The sequence below is a fragment of the Arabidopsis thaliana genome, chromosome 2 (assembly GCF_000001735.4).
Source record: "Arabidopsis thaliana chromosome 2, partial sequence".
Lineage (NCBI taxonomy): Eukaryota > Viridiplantae > Streptophyta > Magnoliopsida > Brassicales > Brassicaceae > Arabidopsis > Arabidopsis thaliana.
The window spans coordinates 8,942,724-8,967,875 of NC_003071.7; the positions used below are offsets into that span (position 1 = coordinate 8,942,724).

Here is a 25,152-nt window from a genome sequence, read left to right on the forward strand (position 1 = left end):
ACACAACTAAGCTACTCTTGCAAAATAATAATATACCTTAAAATTAATGTGTTTATCATTCACTTTCTTACATGTTCCTACATACATTATACATACATTGCTTGCCTGGAAAGAGACGAAACAACTGGACCTGACCACCACGTGCCCCATTATCAAGTCACTACGAAAATAATGTAAAGAAAGATAGTTCACATGCCATGACACTCCTCAACTACCTCATGCCCACATCACACAATACAATCAAATGATTCATCCAACAAACCTTTACTTCTCTCAAGTCTTATAAATGTAAAATACGTGGAACCAAAATGATTTAAGGTGAACATCATCCAAGACAATAACCAAATTTTGCAGAACAAATATAATGGTAATAAAAAATAATAACCAAAAACAAAAGGACTAAAATTCTCTCCCCAGAAGAGGAAATGTTGTGCTCACAGACAGCGCCCATAAGAGCTTCTATGTGCACATAACTTACCTCTTCTTATTTTCGCCCGCAGCTATTGTGACTTCATCAATATCAAATAATCCCCCAACAGTAATACTAAAGACCCTTCACTCCGCCTTGGTTCCCTCGGCCTCAGTCACAGCTACAGGTTTCTCTCCCTCTCCCGAGGCAGCAGCATCAGGTTTCGCTGTTTCAACACTTGCGTCTTTGGCAGGTGAAGGACGTTTTTCCTCTGTCACCTTTGGATCTGCAGGTTTCCCATCTTTTAAGTCCTTAGCGTCTTTCCCTCCTTTTGCATCCTTCCCATCTTTCCCAGTTTTTGCATCTTTGCCATCTTTCGCATCCTTCCCATCTTTGGCATCTTTGGCTGGAGGAGGAGGCGGCATCATGTGAGGTGGGGGATTTGTCTTGAGCTTCAAGAATATCTGCCTCATTCTCCCTAGATCAGTTGGCTTCCCAGGTTTAGGACCCTGAATAACATTCACTGATGGTTTCTTGTCCGGATCCTTTTTCCCTCTCTTTTTCTCAATGTTGGGAACCTCACGAGGGATTAGCTCTGCAATTGCTTTCCAGTAATGCTTGTCAACTTCTTTGTGGAACTTCTCTTGGTTAGCCCAGTATAGCTGCAAGAGAGGCAAAACTCACACAAGTTTCCAATACATCCAAAAAATCCCAAATGGCTGTGAATAGGAATTCTATCACTACTTACCTTCTCCTTTTCACGGTTATCAGTCTTGTTGGTCTCAATGGTCTTGTCTCTTTTCTCATAGAAGGCTTTCTTGAAATCTTCTGCTTCAGTTATGATCTGATTCCGCATCTCCTTCTCTTTCTTTTCCTTCTCCTCAAGGTGAATGGTGTTCAAACTGCACCAATGCGTGCCAAAATATCAGTTTAATTATGTCGAACAAGAAAAGCATGGTGGTTCCAGTCTAATCTGATACAGAATTCAAACACCAGAGAAGAAGATGATAGCTACAACACATACACTATTCAGGTTCTTTCTTATTCCAAATCAGATCACAGAGATTCTTTCATATACATAAAACAAAAAGCACGGTGGTTCCATTCTATCTGATACAGAATTGACACATCACAGAAGAAGATGATAGCTACAACACATACACTATTCAGATTCTCTCCTATTCCAGTACAGATCGCAGAGATTCTTTCGTATATGATGAACTAAAAACCGTGGCGGTTCAAGTCTCTAATCTAATACAGAATGGAGACATCACAGAAGAAGATAATAGCTACAAGCCTACAACACATATACTACTCAGGTTATTTCTTATTCCAAAGCAGATCACAGATGAATTGCAATTGAAATCTGACCTACTTCAATTTCCTTAGTAACTCAGTCATAAAACACATTACTTTCAGTTTCAGTAACAAATGCGGAAACAATGACAAAAAGGTCACATCTTTCTAATAGTTGATCAAATGTGGAGGATCGCACAATCAAATCAAAGCTAAAATGATTCAAATTCCACCTAAGATCTAGTAATCTACCATAGTCACAAGCTTGAGATCTAGCCCTATTCCATAACAAGCGATGAATTGAAATGAAAAAGCGAGAATTAGAACACTGACCGGCGCCACTCACGGCGTTGGAAACCCTCCTCTCTCATCTCATTTGGATCTGGAAGAATCGGACCATCGGAAGCGAAGATCGCATCACCACCGCTGCCGCCGCCGTTTCCGTTAGCATCGTTAACGGAAGATTCAAAAGGCGAGGAAAAGTCATGGTTAGGTGAAGAAGCACCAAATCCATATCCATTTGGGGAAGCAGGATCTCCATTGAAAGAAGAGAATCCACCGGATTGATGTTGAGTCGGAGGTTGCTGTGCTTCGGAGAAATTATCGTAGCCACCAAAGTCTTCGTGTTCAGACGGAGAATGGGTTTGAGCTGGGAAATCTCCATCATCAAAAGTCGCCATGGTTAAAGGAGCTTTTGAGATCACAGATTCACAAGAAGAAGACTTTTGATCGCTGGTTTTTGATTCACAAGGAAGCAAGACAAGAGAAGGAGATTATTAAACGCTGTCGTCTTTCAAAGTTTTGCGTAGATCTGATGATTTCATTATAAAAATGCCACGTTGACCAAAAACGTGTAACCAACTCACCGAACCGGTCGTCTAAAAATGATGTCGTTTAGTCTTTCTTCTAGAACACAAAATCGATTTTGAGCTTTAACGGAAAGAGACGACAATGGCGGGTCGGTTCTTCGATAACGTGATGCCTGATTTCGTGAAGGAGAAGGAAAGTGTATCTGGAGGAGATACGCTTAGGAATCTGCTTGCTATGCCGTATTCGTCTCTCTCGCAGCAGCTCAAGCGGTCCGCTTTGGATCTCAAAGAAACCGTAAGCGCAAATCTACTCTTCTTCCTTGTGATTGGTTAGGTTACTCTGAAATGGTCACTAAGTTGTTATTGTTGGTATCTCTCAGGTAGTGATTGAAACTTGGGGTTTTAGTGGACAGACTGTTGAAGACTTCACTCTTTACTCTGGAACTCTTGGAGCTGCGTTTTTACTCTTTAGAGCTTATCAGGTTACTGGCAACGCCAACGATCTTTCCCTCTGCTTGGAAATCGTCAAAGCTTGTGATACTGCTTCTGCTTCCTCAGGGTATCTTCTTTTTCTTCTCCCTTGTCTAATAGCTTAGTTCTATAGAAGAAACAAGTTGCTTTGAATTGTTGGTTAACTATGAGACTTTTTTGGTAGGGATGTTACTTTTCTCTGTGGCCGAGCTGGTGTTTGTGGTCTTGGCGCTGTTGCAGCTAAGCTTTCTGGTGAGGAAGATTTGCTCAATTACTATTTGGGACAATTTCGTCTGGTGTGCTTCTTCTCAGCTTTGTTTTTGGTCCAGTTTTTGTTTCTCTTGGTTGTGTAATTGAATTGAGGATTTTTTACAGATAAGACTATCTAGTGATCTTCCTAACGAGCTTTTGTATGGAAGAGTTGGTTATCTATGGGCTTGTCTGTTTATCAACAAGTACATCGGCAAAGAAACTTTGTCTTCAGATACCATCGTAAGTGCAATTCTTTAGGATGATAGAGCTATTGATGAGTCTCGTTCAGTTTCTTAATGACTCAGACTCAGTGTGCAGCGCGAAGTTGCTCAGGAGATTATCAAGGAAGGAAGATCAATGGCTAAGAAAGGAAGCTCACCGCTTATGTTTGAATGGTATGGCAAAAGGTACTGGGGTGCAGCACATGGACTTGCTGGTATTATGCACGTATTGATGGATGTTCAGCTGAAGCCTGACGAGGCAGAAGATGTGAAGGGAACCCTTAAGTATATGATCAAGAATCGGTTTCCAAGTGGAAATTACCCTGCTAGTGAAGAGGATAAGAAGAAAGATATTCTTGTGCATTGGTGTCATGGAGCCCCTGGGATTGCCCTCACACTTGGGAAGGCGGCTGAGGTGATGGTGCCTTTTTAGTCGAAATCTTTGTGTGTGTGTTGTTTTATTTGCTTTCAATACATTATTGAGAGAGAGTTGATCTCTGGGAAATGAAAACAAAACTCAGGTTTTTGGGGAGAGAGAGTTTCTGGAAGCGAGTGCAGCTGCAGCAGAGGTGGTTTGGAACCGTGGATTGCTCAAGCGCGTGGGGATCTGTCATGGAATAAGTGGGAACGCATATGTTTTTCTTGCGCTTTACAGAGCTACGGGAAGGAGTGAGTATCTATACCGTGCAAAAGCCTTTGCCAGTTTCCTGCTTGATAGAGGCCCCAAGTTACTCTCAAAAGGAGAAATGCATGGAGGTGATAGTCCTTATTCCTTGTTTGAAGGCGTTGCAGGCATGGCCTATCTCTTCCTTGACATGGTCGACCCATCTGAAGCCAGGTTCCCAGGTTACGAGCTTTAAACTTCTTGATCGATAACAATCTCCGTCCATCAAATCCTTCTCTCTTGTTATGGAGGATGCACAAGGTAAGAGAGGGTGTGAGTGTATGTGTGTTTAGTACTAGCAAAATCTTCTTGTTGTTTGATGGTGAATAAGTTTGAGTTGATATATAGCCGAACTGTCCGGAGAGCCTGTAACTTTATGAGTGTTAGAAGGAGAGTGTGAAACATGAAGTGAACACAAAGGTTCTGTCATTTCTGTATATATTGTCTTTTGAGTTGAGTATCACATGGTTTCTTCTTGAAACAAGGAACAAAAAAACAGAGCAGTTGGTTTCTTTGGAATATGCACTGGGTCTATACCATCATCAAACGCACTTACAAAATCTATCTTACGTTCTTTGGATCTAATGCAAGAACAGAACACCATAAGAGTATCTTTTCACTTCTGCCTCTTCTACTTTAACATGATCAATTCAAAACTCCTGTTCCTTGCGCACAAGACGCTCAGCATCTCCAAGCTCAACTTCACCGTCTTTTCTTTCCAGCCCACCCTGAAACATCAACTCTATCTGCTCCAGTGACTTCCCGCTTGTCTCGGGGACTAGCACATACACGAAGATAACTGAGAGTGCAGACACGAGGGAGAAAACGAAGAAGGTTCCTCCAACAGTGATGGCACGTGACACAGAGAGGAAGGACATGGCCACCAGACCGCTGCACACCCTGTTCCCAACCGCCCCAAGCGCAGATGCCTGGGCTCTTAATCGTAATGGAAAGATCTCTGATGTCAAGACCCAGCAAACAGGTCCCATTCCTATGGAGAAGAAGGCAACGTTTCCACAAACAAAGAGAAGCGCCAAGGTTATCCCAAGCGTTCCTTGGCCGAGGAATGTGAGCGTAAAGCTTAGACAAAAGAGACACAGAGTCATTCCTATTGTGCTCACATAAAGCAGCGGTTTCCGGCCAACACTATCAATCAGGAAGGTGGCAAATAGTATGAACACTGTTTTCGTGACACCAACAGCGACAGTTGCAGCGAGCAGTTTGGTCTCGTCTTGTATCCCAGCCTCTTTCAGGATCTCTGGACTATAGTAGACTGTGGCGTCAATTCCTGTGATCTGCTGGAAACACTGGATTCCAAATCCAACAATCAGCATTTTCCGTACAACAGGAGATGGGCTAAGAAGCTCACGCCACACGGGCCTGTCCTCGCTGCCTTCTGTATGTGCAGCCGCCAGTTGTATCTCTGCAAGCCGCTCTTCCGCTTCGTCATCTCGCTCATTCGTTTTCATGAGCACCTCTCGTGCACTGTCCACTCGGCCTTTCATCACCAGCCACCTCGGCGACTCAGGGATCACACACAGCGCAAATCCTATGAACACCGAAGGAAGAATCCCAACTGCAAGCATGATCCTCCAGCTGATATGCACGGAAAGCCCCGAGAAAGCGTAGTTCGAAACATAGCCCAGCAAGATCCCTAGATTTATGAAGATCTCAGGGAACGAAGTGAAAAATCCTCTAGCTACGGTGGGGGATATCTCGGCGATGTAGACAGGAGCGATCATGACACCAAGCCCAATCCCAATGCCGGCTAAAGTTCTCCCTATCATCAAAACCTCGAAAGACGGAGCGACAGCCATCACGGCAGCACCAGTCTGGAAGACGAGAGCAGCCAAGGCCATGGTCCATTTTCTACCGATAGAGTCAGAGGTTCTGCCGCCGGCTAAGCTGCCAAAGAGTGAGATGATGCTAAGGCTACCAATGAGCACTTCCGTCTGCACCTCCGTTATTTTGAGATCCTGCTGTATGAACAACACCGCACCGCTCATTACCCCAACATCTGACAAATACCAAAAACAGAGCACACATACCTTTTTGTAAGTCAACAAAGTAAAGAAGAAGAAGAAGAATCCGATTATATAAGTAAAACCGACCGTAGCCGAGAAGAACATTGTTCAAGGATGCAAAAAAGGCACAAGCCATAACGTATTTTCTGGTTCTACTGTTTCTAGCCTCTGCTTCACGATGATTCTGCGATTCCTCCGCGTCGGAGTCCATTCTCTGATACTTATTCTTCTTATTTCCGACAGAGACCGCCGGAAAACCCGAGCCACCGCCATTACCAACCTCCGGAAGATTCTTCATCATCTCCCTCCGCCGAGGCTTCAGACAGCAGACTCAGGTGGTGTCTGTTTTCGGAAAAAAAGAGAATTCAGACAACGACTTGAGGAAGAAAGTCGTAGATCTCGGAAGAAGGGCTTTAGATGACCAGATCTGAACCGGAGAGACTTCTTAGAAATCTCATCGTCTCTATTTGACCAAATTGGTGGAATTTTCTAATGAGGTAATCCAATTTTCAAAAGACAACTTGACTCCTTCCATTAACATTACGTTTCAAGAAATAGGATTTTTTTTCTTTTCTTAAAGCGTAAAAAAAGTTGGAAAGATATTTAAGAACTTATTAAATTAAGATAGATTAGAGTTTTCAAGGTAATAACAGCTCATCTGTTAGCTTAGCACACACTCTTAAAAGGCATGAAAACATTTATTGAAAACTAAATAAATCAGGGTTTCGAGTTTGGACAGTTAACCTTTATTATGAAAAAAATGGAATTAACCTCCAATGGCAGCTTGCTCCCTATGAATGAGATCTGTCGGTGGTTATTCCAAGCTCATTGGAACTACAGAGACAGTGTCATTGACGTGGCAACAACAATCTTTAAATTGATTGATATTTTTCTTCTAATTTTGTAATTTCATAAAATACAGACCTCATATTGCTGCAAACCTTGGATTATAATCTCCTTTATGAGCTGGATATATACTATATCTAGATAGCATTCTCTATATAGAGCAATTTCTTTCTTAGGCTTGTAGACTAATTATGAAACAGTGGCAACTTCATGAACACAACCACCTTACGAGTTTTATTATCACATGTTCCATTCCAGACAGATTTGCAACTAAAACAACATTCATCTTTCTTTATCTCTCAAGAAACAACAATAATGTACAGATACACTTCCGCTGTAAAAATCAAACTGCTCATTCATACGTTTAATGCTTTCAAACTCAAACAAATAAATCACTTCCTTGGGATGGGAAAATACAATACCAGTGAGGCTGCGACTTGGGGAAATCACACGACGGCTGCTGATGGAGCTTTCCCCAATGTGTTCCACAATATATAATCCCCTGAAGTCACCTGTTTACGCACATATCATGTAGAGCGCCTTTAGAGTTTTATCCAATCCGGTTCAAACGTTTCCTGTGCACTTCAATATTTATACACTATATATTGTTGGCAGTGTCTTACCTGAGCAGAAAACTCAACCGGTGACTTTGTGGTTGGGTAGATATTGACCTAGTAAAACAAAAGGAGGCCATAATAAGTCGATAATATGGGCTAACACTGTTAACTAATCATTGCAAGTTGCGAAAGCTTACTGATTTTGTGTCGATTGACATTCGAGATACAGATGCCCCGACAATCTTGAACGAGACCTGTAAACCAGAAGATAGATTTGAACAACAACCAAGTCCAAAAGATTTCAAAAGGAAGCCAAAGACATACATACCTTGGCATAGTCATAGGCTTGCCAGCAGAACGGTTCCTCCAACTCAGCTGCTGGGAGATCCTTGTTCATTTTCTGCACCAAGAAGTCCTCCACGTTCACCACATTCTCAGCGCTCTCATCCTCACTCTCTTCATCATCCCCATCCCCTTTTCTTCTGCTCTGCAATGGACTAAACTTGATTGTCCCAGGGAAAGTTGCCTCAAGGCTTTTCCCAGAAAGACTACGTCCGCTGCCCAGAATCCTCCACTCAACAGAGTGTTCTGTGGTTAAAACAGTCCCAGCTGACGGAGTCCCATCAAATGCCACTATCCGTCTCCGTGGAAAGGGCATAGTAATAGTGCAAAATTCCATTGACAGAGGAGCCTTGTAACCTTCCATGAGGTGCACCTTGAAGAGGAATGCACCCTCGTCTTCTGAAACCATTGATAGCTGATAGAACCCTTTCACTGGTGGTCCGAGTCCACAACCTGCCTGGTATCGCATGAGAACAAAGTTACCCAAGGGAGGCTGGAAAACAATGTTCTGCTTGTCAATCCCATGTGCTGGAACTTGGGCACATGGATGGAAAGATATAGCTTCGATATGGGCTGTACTCAGCCCTGCTAGAGGAAACGACACATCAGGCAGCCCTTCTAGTTCTGCCCGACAGTTTATCTGTCCCGCAACAGATACATTATCAGGAATCTCATCGCGGTCGTACATTGCAGCGCTAACGGTCTCATGAATTGTGAACAATAGCCTTTGCTTTCCTTTGTACAGGTATGGCTTCCATGCTGGTTGCTTAAGTTCTTGGGGAGGAGGATCAGCAGAGGAAAAACCATTCGCTTTCATAGCAGATATATTAGACAAGCTGAGGTCTAATGGGGTACCTGCAGAAGTGATCAAAAGATTTCAGGGTTTGATAGCACATCAATCAGGAAACAAAGTCTACCAGGTAACAGAATATACCATATATGAAAGAGGGAAAATACTAACCAAACGGCATAGCAGTAGCAATAAAGTTTCTAAGTAAATCTCTATCCAGTAATCTTGACCCTGCTTTGGGAGCATCCGATGCTGTAGCTCCAGTTATTGCAGCTCCAGACGGGTTAGATGATGCAACAGGTGCAGCTACAGGTTTAGCCCTCGATGAGATACCAATGCTTCCAGTTAGTGAATCAAACAACCCCCCAACTGATGGTGACACACTTACAACAACCTCAGGTTCCACTGTATCACCAGAAATGATGTCACCAAATGCATGAGCCACCATAAAAGCCCTACAACATGAGTGACAAGACAAGTGCATCCATCAAGGAGTTGAACATCACTCTTAAATCAAAAGCATTGCCCTTAAGGAGCTATAAGTACCCTGTAATGGATGAAATGTTAAGCAAGAGAGATGATAAACTCAAATCTTCACCAACAGCTGGTCCACAATCAGATCTCCTACAAAGCTTGACGTAATCCTTCATCTCCTTTGGCTCAACCAAAGGCAAGACGAGGATAGAGTAAAGCGCTTTGGTATGCAGAGCAATAGGCCAGAGAATGTTCCTTTCATCATCATCATCATCATCTTCTTCGGTTAAGCAAAGGCTGATAATATGACGAGTGATGGGATCATCAACCCAAGAATCCGATCCTTTGGTGGATTGAGCAACACGTATACCATATCCACGAGTAGAGCCTTCCCTAATTCGGATTCGAAATTCAATTTTACATTTCCAGAAAATCTAATTAAGCTAAACAAGAGAAAGTGTTGTACCGTCTCTTTCTTCGAGTAAAAGAATCGGAGATTTGTTGATCAGTGGGAAGTCTAGGAAGATCTAATCCAGTGTTTTCGTTCTCCGTCTTGTAAGCGGAGCACCATTGCTTCTCGACGACCGGAAACCTCCTGATTTTGCATACAAATTAAGAGTAGAAATTGGAATGAGTGAGATTTGGGTTTATAGAAGAAATTTGAAACCTGGAGAAAACAACAGTGTCTTGATTGTTGATGATCCAGAGAGCTCTGATACTGCAACCAGAGGGCATAATTGTACGGCTGCTGATGAAATCCCCAGTGATGAATCTGGCTAAGCTAAGGGACGAAGGCACATACGTAGTTGAATTGATGTATACGGCGGTTCCGATCACAGAGCCGTTCTGGTTGGTTTTGGGACGATGACGAAGAAGAAGACTCCGACGGAGTATCTAAACGATGATGGGCCGAATGTTTGGGTCTTCTTAAAAGTTTAATGGGCCATATGTTTTACGACTGAGAAAAGGTCCAAGAGTCCCCAAATCTAATGGCCTGGATTCCACCAACGGTCAAATCCTTCAACCCTACTTTTCAAATTGCTTCTTCTAGGGGTTTTGGTGAATCGCTCTGACTTGAGCTTAAATTTACCATAGAAATCCTTTTAAGGCTTATCGATCGAAGAAGTTGAGATCGAAGATGTAGCGATCGAGGGGAGAGGAAGAGTCATGTATGAGAAGGGAACTCTTTGTTATGAATTAAATTAGAAATATGCTTGTCCTTGTTCAAGAATCAAAAGTTCATGTGATTGAGAAAATATAGGAATGACATGTATAGTCATCATCATCTGATTTTAAAAGACAACAAACTAGCGGGAAGATTTAAAGGAAACCGTAGAAAAAAGGAGAACAAAAAAATGATGGAGAAGAATGGCTTAGATGCTGCTAGAGTCACGGCCAAAGACAAAGCGTCGAGTCCAATCAGAGATGACGAGCATCCTTGTGCGCCAGCTCACCAGTTTGCTGGCGTAGACAGAGTACCAAAGCCACTGGCTGCTGTGTCCAATGGAGACCCAATCTCCTGGCAGTTCAGCTGCTGTCTGTTCCCCTCCCAGTGGAGCAAACGATCCAAAATGTCTGTACCTGAATGGCTGGAACCGATGTCGACCCTCTCCTCTGAACCTCAATGGTCCCTCTGGCTTCTTCTCACATTTCTCCATTTTGTTGAAGCACTTTGCAAGGTACTTCCCTTGTTGTGATGCAACCTGTATAAGAATCAAAACATCAAAATCTGTGTGGTGGATTGATTTCATCTTGTTTTGATCTATAACAAGCTTACCTGTGCAGTTGCTGGAAGGTTCTTCATCTGTGAATCAACCTCAGAGAGAGCTTGCTTAAACTTTTCGATATTCACTTGTGTGTCCTCACCATTTGCACTCTTGAGCAAGTTTGCAATGTTCTTCAGCTTATTCTTCTTCAAGTAGAGCTCCACCTGAGGGTACCTCTGGCAAATGTCTTTAACCACACTATTGAAATCTTTCTTCTTCAAAGTTCCTGTGTTTCCCTTGTCTGCTTTGTTGAAAATCGCAGCTATATCTTCCTGTTTGTTCAACAACATCAAGACAAAACAGAAGGTTAAAGATTCATTCATCAACTGAGATGTGACACAAAGGAACAATGTCAAGAGAGATGATACCATGACTCTGCGTTGGTTGATCGTTGCAGTGTCACCTAAAGCATAGACACCGTCACATCCCTCTACTCTAAGCCATTCGTCGGTAGCCAAGACACGTCTCTGTCCCTGTAACCATACTCAATCTAGTTAGGTGGGACACTAGCAAATGATTTGGTTAGTCAAATGATTTCTTCATGTGATCAAGTGTAATCTAACCTGACCAATCTGCTGCATAAAGTCTTTGATGACAGGACGTGAACCAATTCCTGTTGACCACACAACCATACCATAAGGTTCGGAGACAATCTTGCCAGTTTCTCTTTCCTTTGTGGATATCTCATCAGCAGTCACTCCCACAACCATTGAACCTGTCTTCAGATCAATACCATCTCGCTGGAACTTTTCCTCAGCAAAAGCAGTGATTCTCTTGTCAAACCTGAAGTAGAATTGAACCAACATTGGAAAAGCAGTAGATTTAGCCAAAGTTAATGAAGCTTGATGGGTGGAACTTACATGTTGAGAATGTGGTCGCCTGCTTCAAGAAGAGTGATTTTTGTGAACTCTTGGACCTTTGGGTAAATCTTAGCCACATCCTGGACTAGGAAATCATGAAGCTCTGCAGAGAACTCGACTCCAGTTGGTCCTCCACCAACCACAACGAAATGCAGAATCTTTTTCCTCTCTTCTTCAGTTAGATTCGGAAGAGAGGCTCTCTCGAAACAGTCGATGACTGAATGACGAATGTTTAGAGCATCCTCTGCTTCTTTGAGGAAATAGGCATGTTCCTCAACTCCAGGGGTGTTGAATGTGTTAGGCTTAGCACCAACAGCTAAGATGAGAATGTCATAATCCATGTCAAACTCTGTTGTGCCCTTAAGACTTGACCCTTCCTTGGACCGGCAGTGGATTTTCTTGTTCGATGCATCAATCTTGACACACTCTGCTTCTTTGTACTCAAATCCTTTCTTGCGCATAAGACCACGAATGGGTTCAACAATGCTACGGGCTTCGACAGTACCATTGGTGACACTTGGCAAGAGAGGAGTGAAGAGGAAAAAGTTACGAGGAGAGACAACTTGAACATCATAGTTAGGGTTGTTCAAGTAACTCAAGAAGCTGTAGCCGCTCCATCCACTGCCAAGAACGACCACCTTCTTCTTCCTTATTGGGTTGCCATCTGAGTCAAGAGTAGCGTCTGCGTGTAATATACGTTTCAATGGATTCGAGTCTGAATACACCAGTACACCACCACCACCACTGGACAACAATACATAAAAAGACACAAACCAAAATAATTGTTAGACCCACGTTACTTAAAAAAAACATAGATCTGAGTCGAAAAAGGTATGAAGCTTATAGAGATGGTATGCATTATATCATGCATCACAGCTAGGGAAGAGGCCAAAAGAGGACAAGCGAAAAATTCGGACACGTGCATAGGAGTGGTCAAAAACATCACAAGACTAAAAATACTAAGAAAACAGTCAAAGCATCTATAAAGAGAATTGGAAACAAAAGAGTTATATAGATTCTACAGCTAAAAGAAGAATAAGAAGAAGAAGAAGAAGAAGAAGAAGTGTAGAATGGTGAAGGAGATCTAAAGGAGAATAAGGAGAGACCTGAAAGTGCTGAGAAGAAGAATCTTGGAAGTAGAAGGGTAAGCCTTGAATAAGCTAGAAGCTCTCTGGTAAAAGCTATGGAAACTCATGTTGATGATTTCTCAAACCTCAGATCCAAAAGAAAACAAAGCTGAGAGCTTTGGAAGAGAGGCTGCGAATGTGAAAGAATATGCAATATGGAAACTATCAAAGCTACTTTAGGGTACGTGAGAGAGAGGTCGGCGACACACAAAACAAAATTTAAAGAAAAAAGAAAAAAAGAAAAGACAGTGAGGTATTTAGGAAATTGGAGTAACGCCCAAGTAAATTTAGGTATATTCTTTTTTTTTTTTTTTTAAAGTAAATAAACAGCAGATTTGTTTAGGGTTTGACTTTCTCTCAAAACTCGAGACTTTAAGCGACATTATGTTCCGCGTTCCCTGGAGATTTTTTATTATTATATATATTTGGAATTCGAACAACTGTTGGATTCGATTTTGATTTTCATTTCTGATTTTATTTGGAATACTGTATATGATAAAGCTAATAAGAAGAATGGAATAAATACCTCATTCACTTCTATACATGCATGTTACAATTCATAAAATTCATAACTAAACTTTTTATGTTATATATGCATGAAGACTATGAGATTGTGCCTTTACAAACTCTTATCGATTACAAAAACGATATTGAGGTAAGTGCTTTTGAAGATATTAATAGTTTTTAACAAGAAAACTATTAGTTTGATGTCTTTAATTAAGGTTCAATTTATGAAAATGCTTGCGAGTTTAAAGAGAAAGTATGAGAACAATCTTGTGAAAGCCAAGAATGGTGATGAACATATCAGACTTCATGATCTCAGGGCTTTTCAATTGTCTAAGTTTGTTTGGGGAGATATTGAAGAATCACCTGTGAAATCGAAGAAAGTTATGTCTATGAACCTTGAGCTTGGTAAAAACAAAGATACTTTTCCCAATTCTTCTCTTGTTAGATCACTAGAGCGTTTTGGTGTTGATGAACTTACTCCTCAACAAGGATTGAGTAGCCTTGACTTAGAGGATAAGAAGATATTCGAGGAGCAGTTGGAAAGCTTTGCAGGTTATAGAATTCGAGTTCTATTCGCGAAAAAGTGGTTTTCTTCATGAAGTGTTAGCAAAGATGATTGAAGCACTTCGATCAAAAACTTAAGAGTTTTAAGTCTCGAAAAAGCTTCTTACTTATGAAAATAAAATTTGATGATTGTGATTACGAAGCAAATGTCAAAAATAGTACAAAATAGCTCCAAGATTAAGCATGAATAAAAGAGCTATTATGTTAAACACTAAAAAAGGAAAAAATATTACATTTAATATGTTCCAGGGTAGGTCTGGGCGTAATATCCGAATCCGTAGAACCGAACTGAACCCGACCTGAAATATCCAAACTTGTTATACTTCGGTTTCGGCTAATTACCCGATCATATTCTGTTTTCAAATAAATGTGGGTATCGGGTATTATCCGAACCGAACCCGATACATGTGAGTACTTTTTATTATTTGAACATATATATACATATGAGGACATATATGCACTAATAACTTGAATTTGTGACTTGTTTAATGATTTGAGTTATGGAACGAGCTCAAAACAAGGTTTACTTCTTGTTTTATATTATTTTCTTAAGGAAAAATTTGTTATAATTTTAGATCTTTGGGGTTTTATGGATATTTTAATATATGTTTGGGTATAATTGGACAATGTTTGGGTAAGTAATACTCAAACCCAAAATAATTTTGGTTATGTATGGGTTTTTAACCAATACCCGAATTACTTGTATTAGAAGTGAACCCAAACCGAACCCAATTCAAAATTGTACGTATAACCCAACATATCCAAAATTTCTAAATATGGAAAGAAAAAAAATCCAAAATTTCTAAACCCGAAAAACTCCAATCCGAAAAATTTGATCCGAACCTGACCTGAATACCGACATGCCCAGAGCTACTCCAAAGTGGGGAAAATTGGCTCGGATTAGTGTGGATGAAGTTTTTGGCTTTGTTATGTAGTTTTTTGGCTTGAAGACCAAAATTTATATAGTTCCAAAGTCCAAACTAGCTTAGAGAAATTGAAAGCCAAAAGAGGGTAGATATGTCTTTTAACACTCTCTTACAAAAAAAAATAGTTACTTGATTCTCAAAGAAGGGTGAATTCGAGGTTTTTTGCAGCGAAGAGAAAGAAGATGGTCGGTTGAGCTATTTTTGCTTCTCCCGACAAAATTCTCAGATCCGAATACTTCCACCATCATCATTCATTTATAAGATCTGGGTTTTACACAGCTCTGCGAGTACAGTAACTATGAGAAGGAGAGGAGGGGATAGTTTCCGGAGAGCTGGACGGAGGAAGATCTCGAATGTGGTATGGTGGGTTCTCTCTGGTATTGCCCTCCTGCTCTTCTTTCTCATTCTCTCCAAAGCTGGTCATATTGAACCTAGACCCTCTATTCCTAAGGTATATTCAATCTCAAAGATCTCTTCTTTTGTTCGATTTCAATTGCTAAATTCGAACCCTTTCTTTTGTGCAGCGACGTTACCGTAATGACAAATTTGTAGAGGGTATGAATATGACTGAGGAAATGTTGAGTCCTACTTCCGTTGCTCGTCAAGTTAATGATCAGATTGCTCTTGCTAAAGCTTTTGTTGTCATTGCTAAAGAAAGTAAGAATCTTCAGTTTGCTTGGGACTTAAGTGCTCAGATCCGTAACTCTCAGTTGCTTTTATCGAGTGCTGCTACTAGGAGAAGTCCCTTGACTGTCTTGGAATCTGAGTCTACTATTCGTGACATGGCTGTTTTGTTATATCAAGCTCAGCAGCTTCACTATGATAGTGCTACTATGATTATGAGGCTTAAGGCCTCGATTCAGGCTCTTGAAGAACAAATGAGTTCCGTTAGCGAGAAGAGTTCCAAGTATGGACAGATTGCTGCTGAGGAAGTGCCTAAGAGTCTTTACTGTCTTGGTGTTCGTCTCACTACCGAATGGTTTCAGAATTTAGACTTACAGAGAACTCTTAAGGAAAGGAGTCGTGTTGATTCGAAACTCACGGATAACAGTCTCTACCATTTCTGTGTGTTTTCCGATAACATTATTGCTACTTCTGTTGTGGTTAATTCTACTGCTCTCAATTCCAAGGCCCCTGAGAAAGTTGTGTTTCATCTTGTGACTAATGAGATCAACTATGCTGCAATGAAGGCTTGGTTCGCCATTAATATGGACAACCTCAGAGGAGTCACTGTGGAGGTTCAGAAGTTCGAGGATTTCTCATGGCTGAATGCTTCCTATGTTCCGGTCCTCAAGCAGCTGCAAGACTCTGATACGCAAAGCTATTATTTCTCTGGACACAACGATGATGGGCGCACTCCAATCAAATTCAGGAACCCCAAGTATCTTTCCATGCTCAACCATCTTAGGTTCTACATCCCTGAAGTGTTTCCTGCGCTGAAGAAGGTGGTCTTTCTTGATGATGATGTTGTAGTTCAGAAGGATCTTTCATCTCTCTTTTCGATCGATTTAAACAAAAATGTGAACGGGGCTGTTGAGACCTGCATGGAGACCTTCCACCGCTACCACAAGTACTTGAACTATTCTCATCCTCTCATACGCTCCCACTTTGATCCAGATGCGTGTGGGTGGGCGTTTGGAATGAACGTCTTTGATTTAGTTGAGTGGAGGAAGAGAAATGTGACCGGCATATACCACTACTGGCAAGAAAAAAACGTGGACCGGACCTTATGGAAACTGGGAACACTACCTCCAGGACTTCTGACATTTTACGGGTTAACAGAGGCACTAGAGGCGTCCTGGCATATCCTGGGATTGGGATACACGAATGTGGATGCTCGTGTGATAGAGAAAGGAGCTGTTCTTCACTTCAATGGGAACTTAAAGCCATGGTTGAAGATCGGGATAGAGAAGTACAAACCTTTGTGGGAGAGATACGTTGATTACACTTCTCCTTTTATGCAACAATGCAATTTTCATTGATATCTTAGGGTCCATAGTTTTACTTCCACTTCTAGACAGCTATATCTTCCACATTTGGTTACAGAGACACTTGCAAGAGTTTTGTATGCTCTAGCACCATCACTTACTGTATTTTGTGAATGTGATATTCAAAATTCAATGAAGCATCAGATATTCTCTGATATTCACACATTTTCTCTGCGGCATTATGATTTTTGCTTCAAACTTGATCTGAATAACAATAAACCCTATAATGTTGGCGACCATATAGGGGGCAACGAACTCATCTATTTCAAAAGATTGTTTCTTTTTTTGAAAGTTAAATAAAGATTCTATGTATCATCTTATAAGATTGACAAGCTTCCTTCTCTCTCTTTCTCTCAGGAAGCAGAGTAACAATGAAGAGCTGTGAGCATGAACTACTCAAAACAAGAAGAGGAAAGTCCCGCGAGGTTAGTTCACGTTTTCTCTCTTCGCCGTCTGCATCTTCTTCTCCTAACCGCAGAAACTCCACTTCTAATTCATCGAGAGATGATCAGAACAACAACGGGGTAAAAGGTCATCTAGGCTTGAAAAAGCATGATAGGATGTCAGATGGCACACGGGTTTGTTTCGGGTTACCAAACCAAAGTAGCATAGAAGTTGACACAAAAGAAAATCGTATGCCTTCACCGTGGATCAATGATGAGGATAACGTCATACTTCCTGGCAGATTTTCTGTTGATGAATGTGCATTGTACAGAGCATCATCAAGGAGAAACTCATGCTCTCTGCTATATGAGTCCTTCAACGATGAAACAGACTCAGAGTTGAGTGATGTGTCCTGTGCTTCAAGTCTTAGTACAAATCGTTCATCCTGGAACCATAAACCCGGTATCAAGGTCTCTTCTAAGTATCTGCATGATTTAACAGCTAAACCGAGCAAAGGCAACAACAAGACCAAACTAAGGTCACAAGATGATTCACAGAGAACTAATAGCTCTAAGGGCATTGAGAATAGATTGCAGAGGAATAATTCAGTGTCCAGGTATGGAAGTTCGATGTCTCAGTGGGCTCTTTCACCAGGAAGGTCATTGGACACTCAGGCGGTGACAGTTCCAAGTTCAAAACTGAAGCCTCCAAGAGGAAAAGGCGTGGGTAAACTAATCAACCTTGGTTTCGATTTCTTCAGGAGCAAGAACAAGTCATCGCCCTTTACTTCACCACTAAAACCAAAGACATGTGACACAGAATCTGCTCATCAGCTGAAGCTTATGAATAACCGGTTGCTTCAATGGAGGTTTGTCAATGCTAGAGCCTGTGATGTAAACAAGAACGTAGCCTCCCAAGAAAAGGTAATGATTGTATCATCACTTCTTCTCATGCTTGTCACTTTATTGACTTTCACATAATCATGAGATCTTTGCTTTCTTCATCCTTTGAGGCATGAAATAAAATAAAAGTGAACAACTTTTGCAGAATCAACTACTCTGTGCATGGGATACTCTTATCAAGTTAAATAATTTGGTTCTGCAAGAGAGAATCAAACTGCAGAAGAAAAACCTGGAGATGAAGCTGAATTATGTGTTTCTTTCTCAAGTAAGTGTCAGGTCCAAACCCATTTACTTATTCCAAGCAATGGAGGATATAAGCAAATATAAACAGGGTTGATACGAAATATATCTTAAACAGGTTAAGCATCTTGAAGCTTGGGAGGACATGGAAATACAACACCTTTCATCTCTGTCCATAATCAGAGATTCCCTGCATTCTGTTCTTTCCAGGCTTCCCCTCAAAGAAGGCGCGAAGGTAAATTAAATCATGCTCCTCTGATCTGTTAACTATTTGAACTCAAAACAAATATTCTTTGTCTCTATTTTCCAACAACTCCTAAGGTTTTTTCAGGTGAACTTGGAATCAGCTGTCAGTATAATTAAGAATGCAGAAGCAGTCACTGATGCTATCATTTCAACTGTGGATGATTATGCTCCCACGGTAGGTTTTTCTGGCTCTGCGACAAATGTGACATGATAGTCGTGTATCTAAGCGGTGTAATAACCTATAATGTTCCAGTAGCAGATGGAGGGTATTGTTCCACTTGCTTCCCAACTAGCGGAAGTGGTTGTACAAGAGAAGTTGATGCTCGAGAAATGCCATGACCTTTTGAGAATGATTTCCGAGTTAGAGGTATAAAGATTGTGTGTGTATTAACATTTAAAGACCTGATCTGATATGTTTCTGTTCTCTGATCATATTTTGGGATGTACACAGATGCAGGAGAGGAGCTTGAAATGCTGCTTCCTGATTCAACACAAACAGACTTTCGATACAAATCTTCTTAAACACTAGGACTGTGTCTTCCCCTGTCAAAGCTTTGCGACTCAGTTTTTTAAAAGCAAAAATTACAGTATTTTGAGGCTTAATAAATGTTGCGACTCTCGTAAGAGTCTTAGGTTCTCTGTATCAGATGGAACAAGATGGTAATAACCAGTACACATAAGCACTTTTGATGGTAATTTCCACTTGTTTCTTTCTTGGATATTGGGTTTAGTTATCTCTTTTTCAATATGCTTTGATTGCAAGAAACAGAGTCAAGAAGTGTGTAGTGTCCTCCTCTCCCGAGTGGATTTGACCATATCTTCTATATGACCGAAACCACACTTCCTTGCAGCTCTCATGGACTTGTTAAAACTCAATCATGTCACATTGCAAGATAAGTACTCTTCGTCCGCTCTAGAAACATTTATTGATGACATGGACTAGGAATACAAGAAAAGAGAGTAATGCACAAGTTCAAAACAGCGAGAGACTACATGAACATTAAAGACATGAAACAGTAATTTCAAACCTGATATTATTACTCAGCCAAAGCGTGGCCCAGTTATTTGAACGACTTTGGAAACAGTAATATCATTTATATACTACTATTAAGATTTAAGAATAAGCGTTTACCAAGAAAGAGAATATTCAGTCCTCTCAAATGGGAAATCGAAACGTCATGAAAAAAAGAGGAAAATAAATGAAAAGAGAGAGACGCTTTGTTCTATATATAAAGGAACCCTAAACAAGTGGTAAAGAGCAAAGCAAAACCTTTTAGTTTCAATGTCTAAATTCTATTCATAAACCCTAAATCGATCCATGTCTTAGAAACGATAGAAATTCCGCTGAAGATATCTTCAAGCGACGAAGATGAAATGGAGACTCCAATTAGAGAAGAAGGTGAAGAAGACTCTTCGTCGGAAGAAGAAGATGATGATATGTCTTCTAATAACCCATCAGCTGCAACAGAGAAGCAAAAGAGAGTTTATTGAGTAAAAACGAAATTTATAGGAGATAATTTTTCCTTCGTCATTTCAACCATAAAGCCAAACCACAAAAAAAAATCTCTTCATCTCCCTCAAAACTTGAAATATGGTGAAAACAACTACTCAAGGTACATCACGTAAGATATTGACAATTTTTTATTTTTATCATTGCATGAAAATTCGTTTTGTCATAATCTTAATCTCTATTTGATCTATGTGTGTAGCGAAAACCAATGACAACGTTAATTGACTCATACACTGCACAATGTTGAAAGTGTTTCAAAGTGAGATATAGAGAGTCACAAGAAGAGTACGAAAAGAATCAAAGTAAAACTCCGAAAAAAGTCTTTTGAATGCAAGAGATGTGAAAAATCTAGAGATGTGGTTGTGAACTTTGATTCCCCTATTGTGCGTTGGTTTCAGGATGGACATGGTATACCCAACACCCCTCAAGGTTTGAAGAGGGTTTTGATCGTCAGAACAAGCTGCGAGAAAGCCGATGTTTAATATGAAACATTAGCTCCTAAACGAAAGAGACTAAATACTGTGAAGAAAGTCACTAAGTTTATTGAAGACAATGAACAATTCAAAGACATGAAGATTGAAGAGGTTTCTTTTACCGCACCCAAACAGCTGAAAAGGAAAAAGTTCTAAATAATGATGTTATAGTTGTTGATATTAAAACTTGAAAAATCAACAAGTTAAGGAAACTAAAGAGACAGAATAAACCTTAACTTGTTGATCTTTTCAAGTTTTGTTATCGGTAACTACAACATCCTTACTTATATTTTTTTCTTTTCAGCCGTTTGGGTGCGACAAAAGAAACCTCTTCAATCTTCATGTCTTTAAATTGTTTATTGTCTTCAATAAACTTAGCAACTTCCTTCACAGTCTTTAGTCTCTTTCGTTTAGGAGATACTGTTTCATAATAAACATCGGCTTTCTCGTAGCTTGTTCTGACGATTAAAACCTTTTATAAACTTTGAAGGGTTTTGGGTATTACCATGCCCATCCCGAAACCAACGCACAGTATGGAATCAAAGTTCAAACACATCTCCAGGTTCTTCACATCTCTTGCATTCAAAAGACTTTTTCGGTGTTTTACTTCGAATCTCTTTGCATTGGATCTTAATAATGTTTGAGCCGACCATGTTCTACATATGATGAACAAAACTCAAGCACTAGCGATTATTAAGGCTTTTTTTTTTATTTCTATCGATCTTTTTTTTTTTACCTATTGATAATGTTGATGTTGAAATACTCAAACATGGAAGTGGAATTCAAAAATACAACTAAAGATCTGTTTTCTTAGTACATACAGAATTGAGAAACAGAGAGATGAAAAATGCCAAGAGTGTGAACAAAAGTCCACAAAACAAAAGCCTCTGACGGAGAAGGAGGCTTTTAGGTGTTACCCAAACAAAACGCACACAATACGGCGTCGTTTAGAATCAGAAAAGACATTTCTTTATGGTCACTTGATTCTCTCTTCCTTCATCAATCAATCTCGTCTCCTGGAAAACATTAGGGAGCCTCTCAGATCCTCAAGAAAACCCTAAATCAAAAGTCGAGATCGATGGCGTCCTTCGCTCGCCGTGCCATGAGCTTAGCTCAGATCCCATCTGCTCGTATTTCCTCTGGAGCCGCTTCTATTGGTCAGCGTCGTTGCCTCGCCGGCGCCGCTGGTAAATTCTCTCTCCCTCTTCCTTCTCTTTTCGATATTTACGATTTTTTTCGGTATCAATTTTGGTGGCGTATAGCTTATTTCGCACATTTTATGTCTAATTTGTGTTTTCACGAATTTTAGATGAACCAAATGTTACAACTTTGTGAAGATTTTGTATATCATTGGCGTTGTCAGGTTCCAAATTGAATCACTGTATACAAAAAATTGAGTTTTTGAGCATTTTGTGGATTTGTCTGTGTACTGTGCAGATCACCATGGATCTACCAAGGTTGACTTCTGGAAACAGCCCACGAACCCAGGAAACTGGAAAGAGGAGCATGTATGTATCAATCATGTGTTTGTGACACTGTGTTTTTGTTAATGAAAGCTGTGATTTTTTGTTGAATTGATTCCTTCTGTTACCTGACCAATCTGCAGTTTGTGCTTATTTCTCTGTCTGGCTGGGGCTTACTTTTCTACAGTGGATACAAGCTCGCCACTGGGGGAAAAAAAGAGGTACTTACTCTTGCTCTTCAGCTCTTGCTCTTCTTCCATTGCCTAGAGGCTTCGGGTTCCTTCCCTTATACATAGTTTTTTTTGCAGACGCCTGTGGAGAGTACACAATGAGTTTCATTGTCACCAGGAAGACCTTTTATGGAGAGACCTCTCATTCTCATGCACTTTGTTTTCCCTTTTAGCAGATTGTGACTGGTCTTGTGTTTCATTTTGAAAATAATTTGCATCACTTTTGAGATCTGATGATGTCTGCAATGGATAAATTCTTGACAGTTTTGTGTTTCATAATATCCTATGTTTGAAACAGACAGGATTTAAGCAAATCATTGTCTCACTACGTATGTTGATATATGCTTTCGAGCTATTTCCTTCCATTCTATTTGTCTGGTTTGGATACCAATTTTTGTTGGAGGTATTTCTCCATGTATGTCGTCCACCTTCCAAGTACATATTGGCTAATCCAAATGTTTGTAGCTGCTCTTGTCTCATGCTTTTATTCTTGACATAGTTTATTCAGCATACTATTACAGTCACTGCTTGCTTCTTGTTATCGATCTCCTGCCTTGTGTGTATTTGCCGAGGTTATATGGTTGAATTTAGATTAGATTCATGTCCTCGTAGTGGTGCTAAGTTAGTTTTCCAAGCCCCAAGTCGGTTTTTTTTCCAGTATGTGATCCCTACTTGGTCTCTCCACTCGCATAACAGGTGTAACAAGCTACTGATTAAAGAAAATGCAGAGCATACATTACAAGTTTTTGCAGAAGAATTAAATAAGTTAGAGAAATGAAGTCAAATGGGTTTGGCATTGGTGGTGAAATCGAGGCAAGTCTGGCAGTTACAATCAGAGAAACGGCAGAGCTTGCAGCCGAAGCAGACGCAAGAAGTGCAGCCTTTGCAGGACGGTGAGCGAGTGCAACCTCTGAACACTTTCCTGCTCCCTCTTTCTTCCTCCTCCTCGCATGTTATCTTGTCGTATGGGTAATCGCAACACTTCCAATTAGGCTCAGCAATTGCATCATGGTGCATCCGGCATTCCCCTCTGCTCCTCAATCTGAACCTCCTCTCCTTCCCGCATGTGCTGCACCCAACAAACTCATCCCGATGAATGACTTTCGATACGTTAGAGTTCTTCAATGCTTTGTTGTAGTATCTGAGCAACACTGTCTTTGAAAGCGGAACCTTGTCTCCTTCAATGAACACCCAAACATTGTTCCTCCAGTTTCTAGAGGTTTCTCTCTCAGAATGCTTCTCGAAGGCAGCAGGCGTCAACTTGTCTACCATCATAGAATGAAAGCTGTCAATCAGATCACTTTGAAAGAAACTCGAACTTGTGATATAAAATGGAGATACATTACAATGTAAGGTTATCCCACACTCTAAAAGACTGCATGAAACATATCACATCTAGCAAATACAAGCAGCCTCATAGTTCACCGAGGCCAAAGAACAGTTACATTGCATTCTTGACACTATCATGAATCCATACACATTCACATGGAACATGCATATAGAAAGATGTGAGAGAGAAGAAGAGGAACCTTCGAGACAAGCAGGAGTGCATTGGCAGGTGATTTGAAGTTCTCCATCTGAAAATATCTTAAGCCTCGCAACGGCGTCTCCGTAACGGTGGCTGGTGCAGCCACACATGACCTCGACGTAATCGTCTCCCACATGGACTCCACTTATTTCTTGTAGCTCCTCTTTGCTGAACAACTCCTTCGACCCACATTCTCTCTCCATCTCCGATCGGGACCAAGTAAACCACGACGAAGGGCTCCTTCTCCTTCCTATGAAGTATTATTATATAGGATCAGAGCCCTAAACACCAAGGGACAAGAAGGTAATTTGACATGAGTAAACGAGAAAAAGCCCTAAAGGAGCTAGCATCAGTAGTAACGAAGGATCTGACAATTATATAGAAAAATCTCAAAGGTAAAAGGCTTTTGGAGTAAAACAAAAAGAGAGAGAGACTTTGGTGTTTTTCTAGGTTTTAGGGGATTTGAAAGAAACTCTCTATAGAGACAGAGAGATGATGGATGCAAATTAGGTGGCCAAAGAAAAATACAAGTCGTGAGGCATGGGAATTGTGAATCTTTTAATTTTTAGAATAATATTTTATAATATTATCTACGTTAACGTTCATACATAGATGTGTTCTTGTAATTGTCCATATATGGTTGGTTGATGATAAAAGAGAAGAGATTAAGTAAAGTTGTTCTCTAAACCCACATGTAATTACCTCTTCTCTTCTTTCTTTTCTCTCTTTTACTTGTGACTTTTGAGCTCTACAGGTTTCATGGGTCTACCATTTATGTACACAAATAATGCTTTTTTTCTTAAGAGTTAGGTGTATGATAGTCGCATCTGGTCCTTATTCTCCATTGCGGCCCAACTCCAATGTGCCCATACATATGTATGTACATGTATACACATATACAAGGACACACCTAACCTTTAATTGTCTACGTCAATGTGTGTAGGCATGTCATAAATTACATTTTTTTTGTCTAAATGTAACGTATACTCCTTCCGTTTCAAATTAGTTGTCGTTTAGAAGTTAAATTGTGTTTCAAATTAGTTCTCGTTTTGATGTTTTTGACGAATTTTTTAATTTATTCTTGTTCTTTTAACCTATTGATTGATTATATCAAATAAAACAACACAATAATTAGTGATAAAACAGAAAAAGATAAATGTTCTTTTAACCTCCTTCCCCTTGTTGCAAACCCAAAAAAATGACCAAGAAGAACTCAAGTCAATAACGAGCCGCACCAAACTCCACCTCATCCACGTTGTTTTTAGAGACTTTTGACCCTCGAA

At 40.4% G+C, this 25,152-nt stretch overlaps 11 protein-coding genes and 2 pseudogenes across 21 annotated transcripts; 7 read left to right on the plus strand and 6 right to left on the minus strand.

Moving 5' to 3' along the window:
- Positions 1–26: 26 nt before the first annotated feature.
- AT2G20760 (Clathrin light chain protein) lies at positions 27–2,521 on the minus strand. The gene is made up of 3 exons (NM_127641.4): positions 2,039–2,521; positions 1,158–1,311; positions 27–1,071 (listed from the first exon to the last, which is right to left on the minus strand). Exons 1-3 carry the CDS (start codon positions 2,383–2,385, stop codon positions 556–558), a joined length of 1,017 nt encoding a protein of 338 aa, NP_565484.1. The 5' UTR covers positions 2,386–2,521; the 3' UTR covers positions 27–555.
- On the plus strand, positions 2,520–4,587 carry GCL2 (GCR2-like 2). Its single transcript, NM_179672.4, has 6 exons — positions 2,520–2,809; positions 2,895–3,073; positions 3,170–3,281; positions 3,361–3,477; positions 3,556–3,873; positions 3,980–4,587. The coding sequence occupies exons 1-6, from the start codon at positions 2,657–2,659 to the stop codon at positions 4,316–4,318; spliced, it is 1,218 nt and encodes a 405-aa protein (NP_850003.1). The 5' UTR covers positions 2,520–2,656; the 3' UTR covers positions 4,319–4,587.
- On the minus strand, positions 4,519–6,706 carry AT2G20780 (Major facilitator superfamily protein; the record flags this gene model as incomplete). 2 transcript variants are annotated; one of them, NM_127643.5, is made up of 2 exons in its annotated part: positions 6,234–6,706; positions 4,519–6,139 (listed from the first exon to the last, which is right to left on the minus strand). In NM_127643.5, the coding sequence occupies exons 1-2, from the start codon at positions 6,445–6,447 to the stop codon at positions 4,773–4,775; spliced, it is 1,581 nt and encodes a 526-aa protein (NP_179671.2). In that variant the 5' UTR covers positions 6,448–6,706. The 2 variants fall into 2 exon arrangements, with proteins under 2 accessions (NP_179671.2, NP_001325036.1); NM_001335704.1 differs by having other exon boundaries at positions 4,773–6,098; positions 6,171–6,694.
- Positions 6,707–6,729: 23 nt separating this feature from the next.
- AT2G20790 (clathrin adaptor complexes medium subunit family protein) lies at positions 6,730–10,151 on the minus strand. 4 transcript variants are annotated; one of them, NM_179673.3, is made up of 8 exons: positions 9,823–10,066; positions 9,622–9,750; positions 9,228–9,548; positions 8,853–9,136; positions 7,878–8,746; positions 7,747–7,803; positions 7,616–7,663; positions 6,730–7,504 (listed from the first exon to the last, which is right to left on the minus strand). In NM_179673.3, exons 1-8 carry the CDS (start codon positions 9,888–9,890, stop codon positions 7,439–7,441), a joined length of 1,842 nt encoding a protein of 613 aa, NP_850004.1. In that variant the 5' UTR covers positions 9,891–10,066; the 3' UTR covers positions 6,730–7,438. The 4 variants fall into 4 exon arrangements, with proteins under 4 accessions (NP_850004.1, NP_001323953.1, NP_973495.1 ...); NM_201766.2 differs by having other exon boundaries at positions 7,205–7,504; positions 9,228–9,543; positions 9,823–9,968; NM_001335705.1 differs by having other exon boundaries at positions 6,939–7,504; positions 7,747–8,746; positions 9,823–10,151.
- Positions 6,892–7,151, plus strand: AT2G20784 (uncharacterized protein). The gene has a single exon (NM_001124881.2). It carries the CDS (start codon positions 6,898–6,900, stop codon positions 7,051–7,053), a length of 156 nt encoding a protein of 51 aa, NP_001118353.1. The 5' UTR covers positions 6,892–6,897; the 3' UTR covers positions 7,054–7,151.
- A 182-nt stretch (positions 10,152–10,333) lies between the features above and the next one.
- Positions 10,334–13,108, minus strand: NDB4 (NAD(P)H dehydrogenase B4). The gene is made up of 6 exons (NM_127645.4): positions 12,888–13,108; positions 11,782–12,525; positions 11,485–11,704; positions 11,290–11,394; positions 10,933–11,193; positions 10,334–10,858 (listed from the first exon to the last, which is right to left on the minus strand). The coding sequence occupies exons 1-6, from the start codon at positions 12,974–12,976 to the stop codon at positions 10,529–10,531; spliced, it is 1,749 nt and encodes a 582-aa protein (NP_179673.1). The 5' UTR covers positions 12,977–13,108; the 3' UTR covers positions 10,334–10,528.
- Positions 13,109–13,445: 337 nt separating this feature from the next.
- On the plus strand, positions 13,446–14,014 carry AT2G20805 (DNA-binding storekeeper protein transcriptional regulator-like protein; the record flags this gene model as incomplete). The annotated part of the gene is made up of 1 exon (NM_127646.2): positions 13,446–14,014. The coding sequence occupies exon 1, from the start codon at positions 13,616–13,618 to the stop codon at positions 14,012–14,014; it is 399 nt and encodes a 132-aa protein (NP_179674.2). The 5' UTR covers positions 13,446–13,615.
- Positions 14,015–15,069: 1,055 nt separating this feature from the next.
- GAUT10 (galacturonosyltransferase 10) lies at positions 15,070–17,057 on the plus strand. Its single transcript, NM_127647.2, has 2 exons — positions 15,070–15,356; positions 15,430–17,057. Exons 1-2 carry the CDS (start codon positions 15,204–15,206, stop codon positions 16,885–16,887), a joined length of 1,611 nt encoding a protein of 536 aa, NP_565485.1. The 5' UTR covers positions 15,070–15,203; the 3' UTR covers positions 16,888–17,057.
- On the plus strand, positions 16,532–19,426 carry QWRF3 (QWRF motif protein (DUF566); the record flags this gene model as incomplete). Of its 4 annotated transcripts, NM_001335707.1 has the most annotated exons (8): positions 16,532–17,318; positions 17,406–17,893; positions 18,038–18,200; positions 18,325–18,444; positions 18,538–18,654; positions 18,751–18,840; positions 18,925–19,032; positions 19,117–19,389. In NM_001335707.1, 8 exons carry the CDS (start codon positions 17,265–17,267, stop codon positions 19,192–19,194), a joined length of 1,218 nt encoding a protein of 405 aa, NP_001324756.1. In that variant the 3' UTR covers positions 19,195–19,389. The 4 variants fall into 4 exon arrangements, with proteins under 4 accessions (NP_001324756.1, NP_001189563.1, NP_001324755.1 ...); NM_001202634.2 differs by having other exon boundaries at positions 17,406–18,200; positions 18,922–19,032; positions 19,117–19,390; NM_001335706.1 differs by having other exon boundaries at positions 16,532–18,200; positions 18,922–19,032; positions 19,117–19,426.
- Positions 19,427–20,039: 613 nt separating this feature from the next.
- AT2G20816 lies at positions 20,040–20,804 on the plus strand (annotated as a pseudogene). Its single transcript has 2 exons — positions 20,040–20,147; positions 20,375–20,804.
- Positions 20,805–20,928: 124 nt separating this feature from the next.
- Positions 20,929–21,301, minus strand: AT2G20818 (annotated as a pseudogene). Its single transcript has one exon.
- Positions 21,302–21,475: 174 nt separating this feature from the next.
- AT2G20820 (uncharacterized protein) lies at positions 21,476–22,845 on the plus strand. Of its 2 annotated transcripts, none has more exons than NM_179674.2 (4): positions 21,476–21,835; positions 22,086–22,156; positions 22,255–22,332; positions 22,420–22,845. In NM_179674.2, exons 1-4 carry the CDS (start codon positions 21,727–21,729, stop codon positions 22,441–22,443), a joined length of 282 nt encoding a protein of 93 aa, NP_850005.1. In that variant the 5' UTR covers positions 21,476–21,726; the 3' UTR covers positions 22,444–22,845. The 2 variants fall into 2 exon arrangements, with proteins under 2 accessions (NP_850005.1, NP_850006.1); NM_179675.1 differs by having other exon boundaries at positions 21,626–21,835; positions 22,299–22,332; positions 22,420–22,701.
- Positions 22,833–24,520, minus strand: ULT2 (Developmental regulator, ULTRAPETALA). The gene is made up of 2 exons (NM_127650.3): positions 23,871–24,520; positions 22,833–23,606 (listed from the first exon to the last, which is right to left on the minus strand). Exons 1-2 carry the CDS (start codon positions 24,070–24,072, stop codon positions 23,122–23,124), a joined length of 687 nt encoding a protein of 228 aa, NP_179677.1. The 5' UTR covers positions 24,073–24,520; the 3' UTR covers positions 22,833–23,121.
- Positions 24,521–25,152: the final 632 nt, after the last annotated feature.